The sequence below is a fragment of the Crinia signifera genome, chromosome 1, assembly GCF_055691185.1.
Source record: "Crinia signifera chromosome 1, ASM5569118v1, whole genome shotgun sequence".
Lineage (NCBI taxonomy): Eukaryota > Metazoa > Chordata > Amphibia > Anura > Myobatrachidae > Crinia > Crinia signifera.
In genome coordinates, this window is record NC_139217.1 from 111286929 (window position 1) to 111307177 (window position 20249).

Sequence of the window (20249 nt, forward strand, 5' to 3'; positions counted from 1 at the left end):
TGACCATGTTGGCATTTTGAAAGTGTCAGTATTTTCATGTCTGCCAATAGTTGTTGGTATTTTTACCATCTGGATTTTAACTGTCTGTAAATTATCTTTATTTTAACTGTCGGTAAATTGGCTGCACCCCCTCTGGTGGTCACACATGATAATTATTATACTTTATTTTTATGGCACCACAAGGGATCTGCAGCCCCCATTTAGGGTAGGCCGTGAACAATTCCATAGGTGTCACATAAGTTGAAAGAGGGGACTCTACTGAGCATTCACTCAAGGCAGCGGCTGCTGTGTCCTCCGCTGCATGAATCATGAGCCGGCAACATCTGCATGGGGTGCGGCAGGGTGTAGTATGGCACCTCCATCTCCCCTTTTCTTGGGAAGCATGTGATTCATGCAGCCTCCACCAGCTGCAGAGGTTGCATAAATCAGTCGTGCAGCACGTGCGGAGGGGCAGAGCTGCCCCGGGGGTACTAACCCCTGCACCCCCCTTCCCCGTAATCCGGCTCTGGGGCAAGTACCACTTTTAAATAGCAGTGAAGTTATTAAAAACGACATCATTCAAAATGTAACAGGTCATCTACTCACGTTAAGATTACTATTTGTTCATCTGAAGTATCACTGGATCTATCTTTTTTAAGATTTACTGCTTTTTATATACAAAATATTTTATTTTTCCACTTTTATCTATTCAGTAAATCAGGCATGTCCAAACTATGGCCCTCCAGCTGTGGTGAAACTACAAGTCACATCATGCCTTGTCACAGTTTTGCTATTAGGGAATGCTAAAACTATTGCAAAGCATACTGGGATGTGTAGTTTCACAACAGCTGGAGGGCCCCAGTTTGGACATGCCTGCAATAATTAATGTGGGAAGAAAAAAACAACACATGAACAAATAACTGAAATGGAAACTTTGCTTACTGTTTGGGTTGTCCCCAATTCCATTGTTTTTGCCATTCCAGTACCACAGCAAAAGTGTAGCATCTCGTGATCCTGAGAGAATGTAACAGTCCCCTCCGATGTAGGACTCGGACCGGGCCAGGCATGTTACCACGTCCCAGTGCCCAAACACCACCTGAGTCATTTTACCTGCAACAATAACATTTTACCTAATTAAAACCGAAGAACATACCTATCAAACTAAACGTTTAAAAATCTGTTTCCAAAACAAAAATAAATAAAATTGCAAAAAAAACAGCAAATTTTGAAATATCTTAACATACATATTTGTTCACAGTGAGGTAAAAAAAAGCTGCAGTCTTTTCTTGTTGCTAAAGCGGCATACATTTTACTATAAAATATATATTTTTTCCCCTCAGAAAATAATTATTTTGAATGTTCTCATTATTTCTCACAACCATGGTTTTTTTCTCCTTCATCCTATGAGCCCTAAATACTCTTACAGAAAATATTGTATTCGCTCAAGCACCAGGATTTCCCTTTTCTGACAGAACACAATTTCTAGTTATTTGGTTTTATTTGACAGCGCTGTTGCAAATAAAAAGAAATAAAAGAGAAAAAGGAAAACAGACACAGGCCCTTAGCACTGCGGGATGTAAAAGGCCGCCTGAAAATAATTCCCACTGCCAGGAGAGGGTTTATGATGCCTTTTCAGTATTGGCTCTACTTAGAAAAAATGATTTACGCCACAAGAATTTCCTGTTACAAGTATAAAAACAAAACAAGGAATGCTAAAAAGAAAAGGGCCTCTTTATTCAGAAGTGATAGAATATAATTGAGTAGAACACTTATTGTGCTGTGCTGCTATACATTACATGGGGTTTGCACGTGTTTACCCTGCTCCTCGGGCTCGCAGAGAAATGGCAATAATATTTTTTCCCCACTCTAAGTGATCTCTGAGGATGCAAACACGCCTGTCACAAGATGACTAAAATGTGTACGGCTCCAACCAAACTGGGTGGAAAAAGAAAAAAAAAAACCTGGGAATTTTAAAAGAACTGGTGCCATTAAACAATCAGAAACACACGGTAGAGTTTCTTTCTAACAGCTTTCACAGACGTGTTAATCCTGTGTCCCACATGTCAAGACGAATACAGTAAAATCCTTCAAATGTACACATGTAAGAAGAAAGAGATGCATTTAGCGAGGCAAGTAAAATATATCGCACGAATTATAGATCACATATGTTAACTTTTTGCATGGATGGCAAATGACCCTTTCAAAAATGCTATTTTGTCAAAATTGTCAAGTAAGGCTTTTTGCTCCTTACTATTAACTAAGATTTTATTTGAACTTTGAAAAATTAAATACATTATATTAACAAAAATACAATAACTATAGCGGTTGTCAGGAAATATATGTCTTTGTAGAAACTAATTAAAATGAAAAAAACTCCCTCAACATATGATGTACATGTATTGGACGTACACACTTCACCAGAAAAATTCAATATCTAGCTATATACTGTATATTATTACTATTATTATTATCAGTTATTTATACAGCGCACTCATATTCTGCAGCGCTTTACAGAGAATATTTGAACATTCACATCAGTCCCTGCCCCAATCTATATTCCCACGTTCACAAATACACACACACACACACACACACACACACACATTCTAGGGTTACAGTTTTTTGGGGAGACCGTTAACCTACGAGTCCATTTTTGGATTGTGGGAGGAAACCAGAGTACCGGGCGGAAACCAACGCATGCATGGGGAGAATATATAAACTCCACATAGTTAGGGTGATGGTGGGAAATTAATCTATGTCCTCAGTGCTGCGAGACAGTAATGCCAACCATTGCATTATCCGTGCTGCCCATAAATACATATATATTTATCACTATTTATAGCTATCTACATCTCAGTGGAGTGGGGGTCATGCTGTAGGGGCCCCAGTGCAAAGCAATGCACTGGGGCCCCTACTTAAGTAAAAAAAATATAATAGTAATAAAAAATATTTGTTAACATATTTGCCTATTCTGTGAGTGCATTCAAATAACATTGTTTTTGAAAGATCTTTTCAAGTTAGCACTTCTACTGCTCACCTAGCATTTGAGATAATGGTCATTATGCATTACTTATGCCTATTACTGGGGACTTTTGGAATCAGGGCTGCCACAAGGAATTTTGGAGCCCGGGACTGATTTCCAGTCCGGGCCCCCCCTTCCCAGAGCGGTCAGTGCGCCCCCCCCCCTTCCCGCAAAGCTGTCAGTGTGCCCCCCCTCCGAGCTGTCAGTTCGGTCCCATCACCCCCTCCCTTAACTTACTGCCAGGCAGGTCCCAAAGCACATGCTTTTTCAATGCAGGATGCCGGTGGCCAATTAAAATGCAGCACTGGCTGGTGAGCCAATCAGAGCTCGTGTACCAGCAGCAGCTCTGAAGCTAACTGTCAGCGGCCCTGTTTGGAATACTAGGCACCAGTCATACTGTGTGCTGAGGATATTAAATTAGATGTGGTTAACTGCTCATGCTTATTATTGCGCCAGTTCCATTCTATTAGCCCCCAATCAGCGGAAGGTATTGGGGGTCTGGTTGACCTGCTGCAGACAGGAAAATACAAATCTGTTAAAAGTGCTCTTTGTATGTTTGCTTGTAACACATAAGGAACCATATTCGTAATTGAACGGATATGCTGGCCATTCCAAAACCATGGAACAGCCAGCAGAGTCTCTAGACATAAACCCCATCAGGTTGCTATGGGCTAAACAGGACAAACAACCTACAAGTGCAACCACCAAAGAGGATTTAATTGTCACTTTAGAAAGAATGCCACAAGTTGTTTGGCAGTTATATTAGCAAGATCTACTTTCAGTATATTGAGAAATTAAAAAATTGGAAAAAATGGAGATGTCCTAAACTTTTGACAGGTAGTGTACATTTTTTGGTTGTATGTTCATGTAGGGAGTGTACTGGATTCCATTTATAATTAATGGTAGCACACACAGAACTTCAACTAATTTATCAAGCTATACTAAAATTGTATGCGTCTACCATAAAGGAAGTAATGAATGCACTACACAGCCTGATTCAAGGTTCCAGGTGTCTTAGGCCTAGGCTAATACACATGTAGTGCTGCTACACGCACGTGTATAGGCACTCTGGGACTCGCAATACTAATGTCCATGTGCATGTAAGGAAGGTTATGCAACTGGCATATGTCTGGGGGGGGGGGGGCATACATACATAATAGATACACACAGCATGTACACAAAAGACACACATAGCAAATGTACATAGCATATACATACACACACAGCATACATAAACACATAGCATGTACACACACACACACACACACACACGCACACGCACGCACATATAGCATGCAGTGTTCATTCTAGCACTTGCCATCTTTGAATAGCCATGAAGTTCCTGTTCCCTGCCTGAGGTGTCGCGGTCTGCTGTGGGGTTTCTAGCAAAGGTCTGGTTTGTATATCAGTGCTGATATAGAGACCACACTGTGGCGAGTGCTACAATGAACTTGAAGCATGCACATACTGTACACACAAACACAGCATACAAACACAAACAACATATACACACAACCCTACACCCCCTTTCCCTCTCGCTCCCTCAAAAATCAGCAAAGTTACAATACCTGCCTCCCCTGGCCAGCTCTCTCTCAGCACATGGAGCATAGTCTGGGAGGAGGAAGCTGCTAGAGGCTGCTCTGAATTTGATAGCTGAGTTGATGGATCAGCGGGGGGGTTAGTTACTCAGAAAAACCCCTGCGTGCGTGTATCAAAATGGCTGCGGATTCGACAATCTAGCGCCCATTTTCGACCATGCAGATCTAACTTTTTAAAAACTCAAATCTTCATAGGTAAGTCCCGGATGAAACTAGAAGGGACTGAATACTGATGGCCAATATTTCTGATTGTCAGAAATATTGGCCGGGTTTGAATACCCCCCTACAGCTATGTCTATTTATTTAAAAATAAATACTTAAAAGAAGTCGATTTACACAGTTGTTTGCGGGCACACATGGGTGCAATGAGGGAGGACACATTTGTATAATATACTGTATTTTTATTTGACATTTTAAGAATTAACTTACCTGTGTCGGTTGAATATACACGGAAACTTTTGTCCCAAAAGCCACAGACTAAAATGAAGCGGTTGTCTGCTGTGATTACAAAACACTGAGAATGGACCTGGATGCTTTGGTCTAAGAGATCAGAGATTTGGCGTCTGTGCATTCCGGTGTTACTGGCTACGAAAACATAATAGAAGAACATACATTACTCTTTTGCTTCACATTTCTATTTTAATACCTACTGCCATCAAATTGGTATTTGAACATACAGAAACAGATACAAGATATACCATTTTGGTAGATGTTCTCTTTAACAGACACAAGTCAAATACATCCATTTAAAATCAGCCTCTTTAGCCATAAAGACAGAGCAACAAAAACAGCCCTAATTAGACGGACACACAGTAGAGAGAGTTATTCCTTTTGGCTGGTCTTGTAAAAACATTATCCGGGTATTACTAGATGGCACTGAAGCACATTGATAATAAATACACCCCAGGAAAAGCCTAGAAAGGGGTTCCAGAGTAACTCTGAAATTGTAACACAAGATTATTCTGATCCATCCTCTGTATTAAATTCCACCAGCTTTCCAAGCCAAGCTATTGGTAATAAAACACTCTTTGAAAAATAGCTACTTTTACTTGGCCCAGGTTTGCCGACATGTCTCCTACGAGAAATCCTTGGATTGCGTATAATTTATTGCTAAACGAGGGTAGACCATGTGTGAAAACCAGCATGACAGGGAGACTACAACACTGCACGCTGAAGATAGTTTCTTTTGTTAAGCAATCAGAATCTTTAGGAATGACAATGAGGTGCCAGAGGATGCAGAGATTTATGATCTTGATTAATATTGAGCAACAAATTTTACAATGTATATAGAAATAAAACTCCCATCAAATGAAAAGTGCAATAAAATAGCGTAGTTTCAGATCAATGCTGTGCTTCATGGCGTATGTTAAACTAATATTGAAATGATTAAAACGTAGCATAGGCATTTACGGGGGTTATTAAAGTCTATTTATCAGTGGTGCAGAAAGGCACGCAAATGTTACCAATAAGGCCCGAATACACCATTGGGCAAACAAGGCTCACAGAGTGGGCCCATTTTCAAAGCATTGGCCAGATTGCTCCAATCCTTTTTTTTTTTTATAGGTGCCATTATGTTTTGGTAACAAAAAAAGAAGAGTACTGGGGCCCAAACTGTTGCTTTGGGCCCCATGTGGTCTTAATCCAGCTCGCACACACACTTTCTAACAAGAATTATGTTCACTTTGTAACACACTCTGGGTCGGATAATGCATTATACACCTTAGACAGACTTGTACATATAAGAATGGACAGGTTATTCCGACTTCTCACGTATATGACCTCTGTCACTTAAATCTATCATTAGGCCAGACACCATATGTTAAAATGGCAATTGGACTTCCCTGACTTGACTATGAAAACCATGTTCAAATCCTACCAGTTTTTAAACAAATGCTTAGTCTCTACCTCGTATATGGAAATGCACCAGAAAATCTTACATAGATCTTATTTTACCAAAAGACTTAAACACCTCATTGGGGAGGCCCCCAATGCTAATTGTCATAAGTGTGGTAACCCTAATGCAGATCTTATCCATTGCCTGTGGTGCTGCAACTTTTGAAAACATAACGCTTGTGATGCATCCCGCCATTTTCCACAAACAGATCGGTGGTTACAAATGCTGTTTGCCTGATGAAAATCACAAAAGGGAGCTGTTGTAGTAAGACCTGTCCATTGCAATAATAGGACTTCCAGAGTTTGGGATCTAGAGTCCTGTGCTGAATGACAGGTGTTGGAATGGGCAGTGCGATAGATACCCATAGGCCCACCGCATCCAAGCCATATCTACCACATTCACAGTTCTTGGCGTATATACAGTGAACAGCCAAAATGCATTTGGCCACATATTTTAGCATATTAGGGGGTGAATTTATGAAGCTTGGAGAAGTGTTATCTATCCCCATAAAGAATGTTATGAGCAAGGTGATAATGGTTCAGCCAATCAGCTCTTACCTGTCAATTTACATATTGTAGATGATTGGCTGAACCATTATCACCTTGCTCATAACGTTCTTTATGGGGATAGATAACACTTCTCCAAGCTGCATAAATTCACCCCTGAATCTCCGTCTAAGGTCGGTAACCTATTAGCTGTGTTACATTAATGTATTCTGATAGGGCTAACCAATAAGCCGTGTCAGCTGGCACTTATCGGGGATTCAGCATTACATGCCTCATGTATGCGAAGCAACTTATCCTTCATCATGGGATAACAGGACAAGTTCCAGGACCCATGCGTTATGGGGTGACAACTCATGGAATGCATAGTAAAAATGGGCTGTTATTGGATAGCCCAAGCCCCCCCCCCCCTTTTTACCATGCTGTAAATCAGGCATGTCCAAACTATGGCCCTCCAGCTGTTGTGAAACTACAAGTCCCATCATGCCTTGCGACAGTTTTGCTATTAGGGAATGCTAAAATTATGTCAAGGCATGCTGGGATGTGTAGTTTCACAACAGCTGGAGGGCCTCAGTTTGGACATGCCTGCTGTAAATTGACTCATTCAATAGGATAACCCCCGTAATGCCTGTATTTCAGCATGTTTTTATTGAAAGGAGATATCTTGCAAATAAGACCACAAATATTATTAAGTGTACCTACCAACCAGCAAAGATAAACCCTAATATGTACACAGTACCAAACAACATTTTCCCTAAATATTTTTAGTTTAGTGTTCTCCTATGGAGTGCCAGGGACACGAAGGATCTGTATGCTACAACGTTGCAAAAAAATAATGCAAGTTGATATGATCATAAAGTGTCTGCTCTGAGTTTTGCTTTAGATGCATTGTGAATAATAAGGACTGTTGTTTCTTTACGAGGCAATAATGTGTTCCCCGGGTGGGTAAACAAGTCAGTATTGTAGTTTATTCCAGCCAGGGATTTGGATTATTGCTCTGAGAATCTGAACGACAGCATTACGAGTGCTCTCTCATACAGCTCATTTTTTTCCGTCTAAAGTTTCAAACTATTATTCAGTTGTAAACATCCATAATCGCACCAGAACTATCGTAAAAGACTGCTCCTGCCCGAGAGCAGGAGCAATGCGTGCTGCATTCATTTTCCCATTTTCAGAATTATATACAGGTTGAGTATCCCTTATCCAAAATGCTCAGGACCAGAAGTATTTTGGATAACTTTGGATACATTTTTATATTTAAATGAGGTATCTTGAATTTATGTTGTAGAAACACATCACATACACACAAATATATTGCATGAAAAAAGGTTTTAAAACATGAAAACGTTTGTGTACAATCTCAGATGCTGAAAAATAAAAAAGTAAATTTTGGAGATTATAGTTTTTGGAATAATTTGGACAACAGATACAGTATTTGGATAAGGGATAGTCAACCTGTATACATATGTACATATATATATATATATATATATATATATATATATAATATATATATATATATATATATATATATATAAGTCGCAGAGGTCTGGCACTCCTATAAAACGAAAGTATAGCTGCAGCCGGTGCCCTCACAGTAATAATACATACAGAGGCTGGAGGTGCGGCACTCGTAGCTTCGTTATCAGCGACTCAATAAACACACCGTGACACGGTAGCTTTGGTGATCAACGTTTCAAATAACTTGTACCTCCTGATGAAAAATACAAGTTATTTGAAACGTTGATCACCAAAGCTACCGTGTCACGGTGTGTTTATTGAGTCGCTGATAACGAAGCTACGAGTGCCGCACCTCCAGCCTCTGTATATATATATATATATATATATATATATATATATATATATATATATATATATATATATATATATATATATATATAAAAATCGAAAAGAAAAATAGTGGAAATCGAAGTGTGTTAACTGCCTTCGATGCAGATTTGATACCAATGCGTGGGAATCGAAAACAGAAATAGACTGGCCTGGCAAATCTATTTCTGCTTTGATCTGGAAGACCCATGCAGTTACATGCTGTGCAGCATCCCCCCTCATTCTCCCTGCCCTCCCTCCTGTTTAATGCCGGAAACCAGCCGTGTCACGACGCCTGTCGATATCGAATCGGTATAGTCAACCACCAGGATCGAACCGTGTGTATCCACCATATGTCTAAATGCATTACTCAATTCGTGAACTAAAACTCCATCATTTATTTGATTATTTTTGGTTATATGCTTAGAAGGATTTATTTTAATGTGACAGAATTGGAACCGTTTTTAAAGTGTAACAAATAGATATTATACTACACAATGAATGGTTTTCGGCTATGTTTTTGGGTGAATTTTGTGGTAGGGTTTTCCCATAAGAATAGTGACAAAATCCAAACATCCTTGTTTATGGAGAAATTGAAAGTCAGAAGTTAAAAAGGTGTATACAAGTTGAGTATCCCTTATCCAAATAATTCCGAAAACCATAGTTTCCAGAAAGTGATTTTTATTTTTTTGTGCTAAGAACCTACTTGGGACATCTGTAACAGCACTACTGAGGACATGATATGTAACGGCCACTAAATATTTGCAAGAAAATGATTGGTTGGAATTCAAATTCAGTATCTGAGATAGTGCACAAACTTTGTTTCGTGTTTTGAAACCTTGTTTTTTGCACAAATAAAATATATGTGTGCATTTCATGTGTTTGATGTGCTTATACATCATAAATGCAAGATACCACAAGATCCATTATTGAAATATAAAAAAATTCTGAAATACGGAATAATCCGTTATCCAAAATTCTTCTGGTCCTGAGCATTTTGGATAAGGGATACTCAACAGGGTGTTTTCAAGTCACCATTGTTCCAAATTCCCCACATTGACACACACGTTTTATCCATCATTTGAGTGTAAATAGAAAGTGGTTCTGGATTAATTAAACTGATGGTGTTTGGTACAGTATACTAGTTATCAAGATTCAAGTCTTAATTTTAGTTTTTTTTACAATAACTTGGGATGGAGTAGGATTTCTAGCTGCTCGACTTTTATGTCTTTATTGGATCTGCTTAGGCCGATATACAGAAAAAGACCGGATAAAAGTGTTCCATAAAAATGATACTTGCATTGCATACAGAACTGTTCTAATGTTCCTGAACGCCTGCGTTTCATCACATGTGACTTACCAAGTAGCAGTTGGGATACGTATGAACAAACATGTCTGATACTCCCAGTCTCAAGGTTAATACACTTTATAAGAGATGAAAGTGAGAATATACTGCAGACATGAGTTATACAAAAGAAACTGATATGTTTATGCTCTGGAAAAAATGAAAGTAGCTGCAACATCAATACTCCTTCATTCCACTTTGTTCAGCACAGAATTCTTCAGTAAGTAAATGCCTCTCTTCTCTGCGGGTGCCATCAGGCTTGTTATTTTCCAGAACCGCCTGCACTGATTTACATCTCGACTAACATTACATAAAGAAAGCTCCTTCGTGACATTGGCTTGTCCCTGTTCTTTCTTCCCATCTTTCCCTAAATAGTCACAGATTGGCCAAAAAAATTCTACATTTTTCCATTTTCCAGTGACTGTCAGGCCTCAAAAGAATAAAAAGAAGAATCTTGTACTGTATAGACATAATCTTCAGAAAATAATAATCTTACAAGGAACAGCTATTAATGTTATGGACACCTAAACCTTTCATTAAATGTACAGATGAGAAGGTAAAAAAGAATGATTGCTTTTATGTATTATAGTATTGCTGAGACTACAGTATTACAAAGTGCCCCTCAGCTTTTGTCTTTAAAGTTGTTGTGACCTGCAGGGCCGTAACTATTGTGGTTGCGGATGGAGCTCATGACACAGTGCATTTGTCCTGTGGTTGCACCTTTTATATCCACCTGAGATTGACCACCTATGTATGAGTGCCTATGATTGACCGCCTATATCTTTTTCTGTCACACACTGCACATAATATATATTACAAGGTCGACATGGGACAAGGCCGACACAGGTCAATAGGTCAACGCAAGCATTAGGTCGACAGTGTCTAGGTCGACAGTCAAAAGGACAACATGGACAGAGTTTCCAGTGCACCGCATCCCCTCGCTTCATTCACAATGCTTCGGGCACTATTTAATCTTCCAACATGCCCTAGTGGATGGTAGGGCATGAAATACCGCCTGTCGGCACATGTCGGCTCAAAAAACAGTGAAAAACCCCATGTTGACCTTTTGACTGTCGACCTAGACACTGTCTACCTAATGATTGTGTCGACCTAAACCCATGTCGACATTGACCCATGTTGACATATCCCCATGTCGACCTAACTGCGTCGACCAACTTGCTGTAGACTCAATGACCGTATCCAATCACATTTGTATTTAAAATCAGTAACAATGTGCCTTTTCTCACCTCAATAATTGTAGTGTGTGCGCTCAGAATTGGATATTCTCTGAATCATTTTAGATCTCCAAAAATGGTCTAGTCCCTATTACTGCAAATCTGTCAGGTGTGTGCGCAGCATTAGAGGGAAAGCAGCAATGCGTCTGTGCTGCTTGTGCCCTGTGTGTTATCACACTACATAATCTGTAAAAGGTTCATCCAATCACCCCACTCACACATTCCTAGAAAATTGTTTATCGCTACTGGAATGACAAAGTAATGTGTAAATAAAATACCCAGAATATAGAAAGCTAACTGCTGAACAGACTGTGGGATTTCACATCACATAAAATAAGAGGCAGTGTGCTTGTGTAGCTGGTAAGCAGAGCCTTCCTGCTGTTCCATTACTATTATCAGGGGACTTAATGATGGGGAAGCCTAGCAAACTCTATGATAATGAACTGCGGCTCATCCATTTCCATCCCCTGCACATCGGTCGGAGAACACGCTATAAGTCACAGAGAGACTGCTCTCCACTTCTGAGGAGGATAAAACCATATCTCACTGCTCATCATCCTGACTCCATACATAAGGGAAGAGCAGGCTATGACAGAGAATGATGAGACGGTACTTCACATACAGTAATATGCTGCCCTCACATCTATTTATCTCAAGCTGCAAAGAAGCAAATCTCTTGGCACATTTGCCAACAAGCATGCATTTCCTTGCATATTTAAATTCAACTGCATAATAAAAGGTTAATTTATGTAATGGTAAGGGACATAAAACCCTGATATACCACACTGTTTCCAGTTTTGACGTGATCATAGATACAACTTTAATGTATATACTCATACAAGTATTCCATGCAAAATACACATAAGCTGTATCTAAGTGCTTATTAATACACAATGCATATAAAGCAGGTCCATGGAGCAGGGGAGGGAGATTAAATGTAACAATGAAGCCTTAACACCAAGGTTTTATTCCTCTGTAAAGTGCAGAACGGTACTGTTATAATGAAAATTTCCCTAGGAGAAAAAAATAAAAACCTGCAGCTCCAGCACATTACTGAGTGCCAATTCATCATAACAGGGCCTCGCTCCTGCTCATCAACAAGTCTGAGTGATGAAAAGATCCAATATTATCCTGACAGTGTTTCATGCGCCATTCTCAATCACACATTATTACGGCATCCATATTAATTTTCGGTGACACACGTCCTAGGCCTGTTCAAATTAGGCAAGCCAACGAGGGGGAGTTGATGAAATACCAGCATAGCCACAGCTCATTGCATTCCAATTTGCATGCAAATGGTTTATCAGGAGAATTCCATTCCAGGCAACTGGCAAGTGAAAAACAACAGTAATCTACACTTCAGGGCTACCATACAGAGCTTAATGAATCGCAGAGAAGAGGAGGAAATGACAGACCTATGAGAGGATCGATCTCCACCGGCAGCTGGTACGGCTGGTCCTGCACAGTACCTTGATGGGCTAAAAAGAGAGGGAAAAATGGTTTAGCACAAATGGCAATGCTATAAGATGAAACACAAAGGTGTGTATAGGATAAAAATAAAGAAAAAAGTAGACAAAGATTACAGGGATAGTCTGAGGAAAATACACACAAAGAGAAAGACAAAGGGGAGACATTCAGATCGACACAAAGCATGGATGTACAGTATCGTACATATATTGATGTGTCCTTCATACACTAGCTACAGTCACACCAAACGTTAATTCTTGAGGCGCCAGGTCCAGTGACTTTTTGCACCAGGAGGCTTGTTTGAAGTGTCTAAATCTATATAACAAATTATCCACAATGCAGCAACCTTGGCTTTTTTTCACTGCCAAGTTCCATCGTGTTTCATATACAGATAATGGGGGGGTATTCAATCCCAGGTCACGACTGTTGATCCGTCCCGACAGCCGTGACCCTGGCCCGTTTTTGATTTGCTCGACAGCATATCGCCAGGCGGTATTCAATGTCACGCTTGGCGAAAAGAGGGCGTGTCCACGTAAACGGTTGTGGAATGTCAACATTCGGCCGCGATCGCAACAATTCACGGCCGTTATCAACAAAACGCGCTTTCAAAGTTGGGCCTGTTCTATTGATCTGCCTATTCAATGCTGTTGGGCAAGACAGCATTGAATAGGCGCCCGACGCCATTTCCCCCGTCAGAAATAGCGGCGGGGATTGAATACCCCCCTTAGTGTGAGATGTACTAAGCCTTGGAGAGTGATAAAGTAGCAAGGTAAGTATCTGCCATTAGTTCCGTACTGCCATGTTACAGGCTGATCGGATTAGTTGGTAGTTTATCTCTCCCCACTTTATCACTCTCCAATGCTAAGTACATCTGCCCCTGAATCTCTGTTGCACACAGATATACACAAGCGTCACAAATCAAATTACCCAGTGCAATCTCTTGAAGTGGTTTTGTTGTGTATGAATACAACTTGCGCCAGGCATCTTGCACCACATGGCGTATTGAGGTGAGGTGTATGAGGACACATCTGTAACTGTATATTAGCCTCAAACGGACATTCAGAAATGTAATATGCAAGCAAGGCACATCTCTTATTGAGCTTGGAGTTCAGCATTATAGTGCAGAATTGCAATGTACATTTTAGGCCTTACTCAGATTGAGACATAAATAGATAAATGGTTAGATTTTTGCAACCTACTCAGAGTAGGTTAAATTACAGATCTGGTGCTGCGACTTAATCGCCCTGATATATGGGACTGTGTCAACTGGATATTGCAGATAAGAGCCCAAGTGTCTTGAAGCATGTAAAATGTGAAGCACAATTCTGTCCTCCTAGACCAAGCCTCAATATGTTAAGCATATCTAAATATGAGACAGCACTGATTCATTTGATATCGACCCTTGTATAGCGGCCTGACTATGCTCAAAATGGTCAGGCCATGGCCCAGGGTAAAATGCTGGTCTGGGCAGCAGTAGGCACCTTAATACACAGGGGCCAATGCACTTGCTATGCCAATGATAGTTCCAACCCTGGACCCAGTCACATACAAGACAAAACATTGGCTTCCTGTTTAACAAGACTACAAGCTTTGGTTTATTAGCAATAATCGTTGACCAACAAGAAGGAGGTGGTATACATAAAACATTTAAAGGAAGGGAATAATATTATCACTCTCATGTCTCTGAATCCCACATACAGTGTGAGCCTCTCACATAGTACTAAGACTGCCTCCTTCTGATAGCATCCTGTACACAGAAATATCCCATTTTACTGAATTTAGCATGTTATTATTATAACTATCCATGTAGTTTAATTACTTTACCTTTGTAGGTCTGATAAAATCATTACCACTGACAGACATACTTCTGGTAGGTAGTAATGGGTCTAACAGTCTCACTACTGCCACAAAGACCCTATCAGCAGAAACCTGGTTTATAGTTACTGTAATGAGCAGTTCTACTCAGCAAACTAAACCAGAACATACTTGTCTACTTTTGACAGAGATTGTGAAGGGAATGCCAATAAGCTCGGACATGTACTGCTACATGTGAGAGGCGAGTCATAAAAATTACTTACCACCAATGTAGTAAGATCTAGTGTACTTGTTGAAGCCGCTTGTTCATATACCGTGTTTTACAAGTGGTTTCATATAGGGGGGTATTCAATGTTATGTCACGGCTGTCGGGCTGGCCCGACAGCCGTGACCTGTCCTGTTCTTGGTCTGCTCGACCAAGAATTTGCAGGGGGGATTCAATGTCCCGCCTGCCGCAGGTCGAGAAGGGGGCGTGGCTGCGAGCTCGTCATTTCCCAGCCGTTCTCGGCAGAACAAGCCCGACTGCTTGTGAAGTTGGGCTCGCTCTGCCGAGATCCCCTGTTCAATGGTGTTGGGGGAAGACCGCATTAAATAGCGACCCGCGGCCATCTTCCCCGTTGGTAATGGCTGCGGGAGTATTGAATACCCCCATAGTGGCCATGAGAAACCTTATTTAAAATGCATGTAACCTTAGGGATCATTGTTCTTTAGAACTAATGCTGGGAATGCCCCTGAAGATTTCATCTAATTCTATAATCTAATTCTATATATCATTCATCTTTGTTTTCTCTAATCTCTAAAAATGTAAGAGCTGCGTGAAATCAGGGGGATTACTAGACTCATCTGGTAGTCGGGGAGATTGTTGCTATTTCAGTGAGTCTCCTGCAGAACACAGGAGGGTAGGCAACTATGCTTTACTAACACATACACAACCTTTGCATCAATAAAATCATTTATGGTCCATGTTCAAATGAACACTTTTAACAATGTCACACATGGCTGTAAGCATTGTGTGTTAATTTGTCTTCTACTCACCAGGAAGGCTGTGCCACTTGTTCACAGCAAACAGTCTGTTAGCAGTTACTGTAATGACTGCAGGGATGGCCAATCCTGGCTGAGTGTTCGCAGCAACGTGAGTGACAGGAGAGTTGGATGGGAACTTTAGAACCATAATGACATCATGCTGAGCTTGGTCCGTAAACATCAGTGGTGTCTGCAGGAGGAGATACTGTTGAGTGGGTACAACAAGAACCCAGACACAAGTGGAAGAAGGGACATAGTGTACACAGAAAGACAAATCAAAGAACACAAGGGGAGGATAACAGGACAAGAGAATGAAGACCTGATTATAATGGACAATATTATAGCATCACCAGCAACAAATGCAAAGTAAAAGTACATATAAACAAGCCCAGTGAGGAAATCTCCTATATAGCTACTGTATTGTCTACAACTCAATGCAGGCATTTCACCCAATCCTAACGTATTGTGCATGCACAGATCATAATACCTTAATATGGATGTATATGAAAAAAACCTCACGACCAGTAAGCTATTTAGCTGTATTGTATAACCTGCATTAAATCAGAGTTATTGCTAATTCCCTGTTATGGATTACTGCACTTTTTCGCTAATAACTCTGAACAGATTTGCTGAGTTCTGTTTTCACCTAAAATCAGTGTTTTTGGTGCAGGCTAGTCAGCCTTGTGAAGTGAGCTGGAATTCAGTGGTGCCTACATATAAGATGATGCAGTATCAAGGTAACACTGCAGCAATCACACACTATCTACAATTTACACATGTAACACACATCTTTGTATATAAATATTGTGTATTGAGTCTACATGCGCGGATATAAACTAAGACACTATTATGCTTTTTTTTTCTTTTAGAGATACCGATATATCCCCAGTTGTCATGTACATCTGCACACAGAGATACTATATGCAATCATTTGTGACACTGTAATGTGTCCAAGGAATGCTCATGCCAGCAAATGCAAAATCGCTCAAACGATGTAGCACATACACACTGGTGATAGTGATAATGCTCAGGAATATCTTGGCCTATTAAACATATTTTGTTGCACAACTAAGTGCATTACTGTAACTACTGTAGCTGACATTCATAAAGGATCACCCCATTCCAGACAGCCCCTAATATTAGAAGGAATAAAACTTTGTTTCCTCTAAAGCCGCTGAATCTTAACTCATGTGCATAAATAGAACAGGCATACACCACAACATAAGAATACCACCTGTTCCATCAATGTACATATTTTTGGAGCATTGACTCAAGTTCAGTACTGGAATCCAAAATAACATTCTTTAAGACTTTACCCTGAAAAAGTGATTATAGACATATTATACAGTATTTGTAATACCCCTTTCACATTGCACTTTTTAAGCCGGAATATTGCCGCTTTTTTAGCATTTTGAAACAGTACCAGCTGCAATGTGAAAGGTTACAGAATACCGGCATTTGAAAACATTTTAAAAGCAGGATCCTACACGGTTCTGAGCTGTTTTTCCTGTAGTCTGAACGGCCCAGAACCGGTTTGAACTACATATGATAATCTGCACAAGGGTCATTGGTTGTCTCTCTGTATGTTGTCACCGCCCACAAGCAGGAATTGCACAATAGAGTTTTATTGCAAAGAAGCCGTTTTTTTATGGGTAAAACGGGTTGAATGTGAAAGGTACAAAAACGGTATATAAACAGTAATATACTGGTTATAAAATGCAATGTGAAGGTGTTTAACTGGCTTATGAAACGTTTACAAAAATGGGTTGAAAGCAGTGTTGCAATGTGAAAGCAGTATAAGTGAGCCATTCTCAGAAATGTTACATTAATCAGAAAACGGTACTTATGTAGTATCTGGGCTGCCGATTTTTTGATTGTATGCCTTAAGTTAAGGCATACAATCAGATGCGATGCGATGCGATATCGCATCGCATCGCATCCGATATCGCATCCGATATCGGATGCGATGACCCGATTTTTCCATAGGAATCAATGTTAAAATGATTCCTATGGAAAAATGGGTCCTTTTCATACCCCTACTATCCAAGTGGGCATGGAGTTGGATATAAACCTGTGGCGAGCGTAGCGAGCCACCGAGCCCGAAGCGTGGCGAGCGAAGCGAGCCCCGCGAGGGGACGGTATTCGTCCCCTCGCGGGGCTCGCTTCGCTCGCCACGCTTCGGGCTCGGTGGCTCGCTACGCTCGCCACAGGTTTATATCCAACTCCATGCCCACTTGGATAGTAGGGGTATGAAAAGGACCCATTTTTCCCATTGAATTCCATGTTAAAATGGACTCAGTCCATTTTAACATTGATTCCTATGGAAAAATCGGGTCATCGCATCGCATCGCATCGAATCGCATGGTCGCATGCGATGCGATGCGATCTCCCGATCCGACCCGATTTAGAAATCGGCAGCCCAGATACTACATAAGTACCCAGAAAACAGTATACATCAGATCTATAAGTGATCAAAATGCCTTCTAAAACAATATAATCTTCGGTATCTCCCAAACATCACTATATGATTTGAATTTCACATCAATGGGTCTCATTTTAAGCCAGTAAGGGATTCAATTAAGTGTGTTTACAAAGCAATGTGTGCCTGGGCATATAGAGGCTAATTAAGGCAGAAACCGCTCGCCTGTAGGGGGTTGTTGCCCAAATAACCCACATAAAATTAGCACATGAGGTTCTAATGTAACATCATACCTAATTGAATTTCCTAAACTAAGCAAGACCTTTTTATTAATTCAGCCAAATGACAATCATAAGAATACTGAATCCTTAGTTTATTAGATGCTCTTGAATTTATTGTAGTTAAATTATATTTTAGGATACATTTTGCATTGTCTGCATTGTTACTAATGACAGTGCAAGAAATAATGGAAACACTGTGTAATCGATGGCCTAGCTAGCTTTCTAAGTGATATTGATTCATAGGTTTCCATTCCTCACTGGGCTTCAGACCGATTATGCCAAGCTGCACATAGAATACAGGCTTTAAATAAATATTATACAAATGACCCAATGCTCAATCATAATTTAACAGCATAAAAGCAATGTGTAATACCATGCAAGCAAAAAAAGGGGCAGGATCTAACTAACAAAATATAAAGCTGATAAAAAAATATGGGTAAATCAATACAGAGCTACAAAGAAAGAAGGTGCATATGACGCACTCAGAAATAAATAAAAATAACATTATGTGAGAACATAGTATTATTAATATGTTTTATAAAAATAGAACTTATTCAACAAAACAAAGCAACCCCCCCTCCAAAACTCCAAAAGTACATTTGTTTTATATGAAACCTTAGGGGCAAGGTAAGATAGCAAAGGGGTGCCAGTAAATATTAAGGCAAATTAAGAATTTTGGACAATTACATGATTTTAAAATCTGTCTGACTTTGCACCGAAGGTCGCTATTTTTTTTTAAACTATAGCATTGTGGGTCACTTTTGTGGCTAAAATCCAATATCAGGAATTAACAGAACAAAAATGTGCACAGAAATCTGACTATTTAGATGTTAAAAAGAAACTACTGTGTATTGTGATAACATAAAACTTATCTATTTTTGTAATACTAAAAAAGCTATTAAATTTGCATTTGCATTTTTACGATCAGACCTTTTTAAAAAGTTATTAAGAGTACTTACAAAAACATATTGCATTATGAATCCCTGTTTGTACTCTTTGCACAAAGGTGTAAATAAAGGCAACTAATAAGCTATCTAGACACCCTTCTGAGCAAGTGGCTAAAAGCCAATCAATATTATGAGTTAATTCTCCCTGGATGCTCATTCAATTAAAGGTGTCAGTAATGCCTCATCTGATGTGGCCTCAATTAAATCCAGCTATCTGATAGTGTGAAGGCACAGGGGGATTCAACAACAGCAGCCAAGCAGACAAATAGGCTGCCTTCATGTGGCTGCTAATTACTACACCTGGTGTATATTATGACTGGTGCACTTAACACAGCGCAAGATGGCTTTCATTTCTGCTGCTAAAATAAAAACGTGAACACAATAGCCCCAAGGAAAAGAAAAAAGCATTATGGGCTAATATGAAATGCTTAACAATAACAAACTGCAAAACAAATGTGTGTACCAGTTATATGGGTATTGTTCTTTTAACTGTTTAGTCGGGAGGTTGATGGTATACTTTTAAGGCTGAGGAAGCAAAGTGATACTGTAGAACCTTCATATTATTTGACACATATATGCTCTCTATAAAACACGCATGGCATGATACAGTTATCACCTGGGACTATGGTGAGCATATAAAACATACGGTATGGCTTGACAAAGGCAACCTGGATAGAAAAAGTAACCGTAATGAAGCCACTATATGTCTTTTATCCCAGTTTACATTTTAAAACAATCAAGGACGATACGTTGTCTTGCATCAAAACTACACTTCCTATACTGTACCAAGCAAAAACAGGATATTATTTTTGACAACCACAATTGGGACACTGGACAATGAAGCACCAACATCATATAGGATAATGGGATTTTAAGTATTTTATGCTAATCCCT

General features: G+C 39.8%; 1 protein-coding gene across 3 annotated transcripts in view; it reads right to left on the reverse strand.

Annotated features, from left to right (window-relative positions):
• Positions 1-20249, reverse strand: part of LRBA (LPS responsive beige-like anchor protein) — a 544849-nt gene that overhangs the window by 49664 nt on the left and 474936 nt on the right. For 2 of the 3 annotated variants that reach the window (XM_083171504.1, XM_083171520.1), the window contains 4 exons: positions 15721-15913; positions 12819-12881; positions 5029-5184; positions 922-1089 (listed from right to left, as the gene is read on the reverse strand). In XM_083171504.1, the coding sequence (XP_083027630.1) occupies positions 922-1089; positions 5029-5184; positions 12819-12881; positions 15721-15913 (580 nt within the window). The remainder of the gene's footprint in view (positions 1-921; positions 1090-5028; positions 5185-12818; positions 12882-15720; positions 15914-20249) is intronic. The other variant, XM_083171512.1, reaches the window with a different exon arrangement.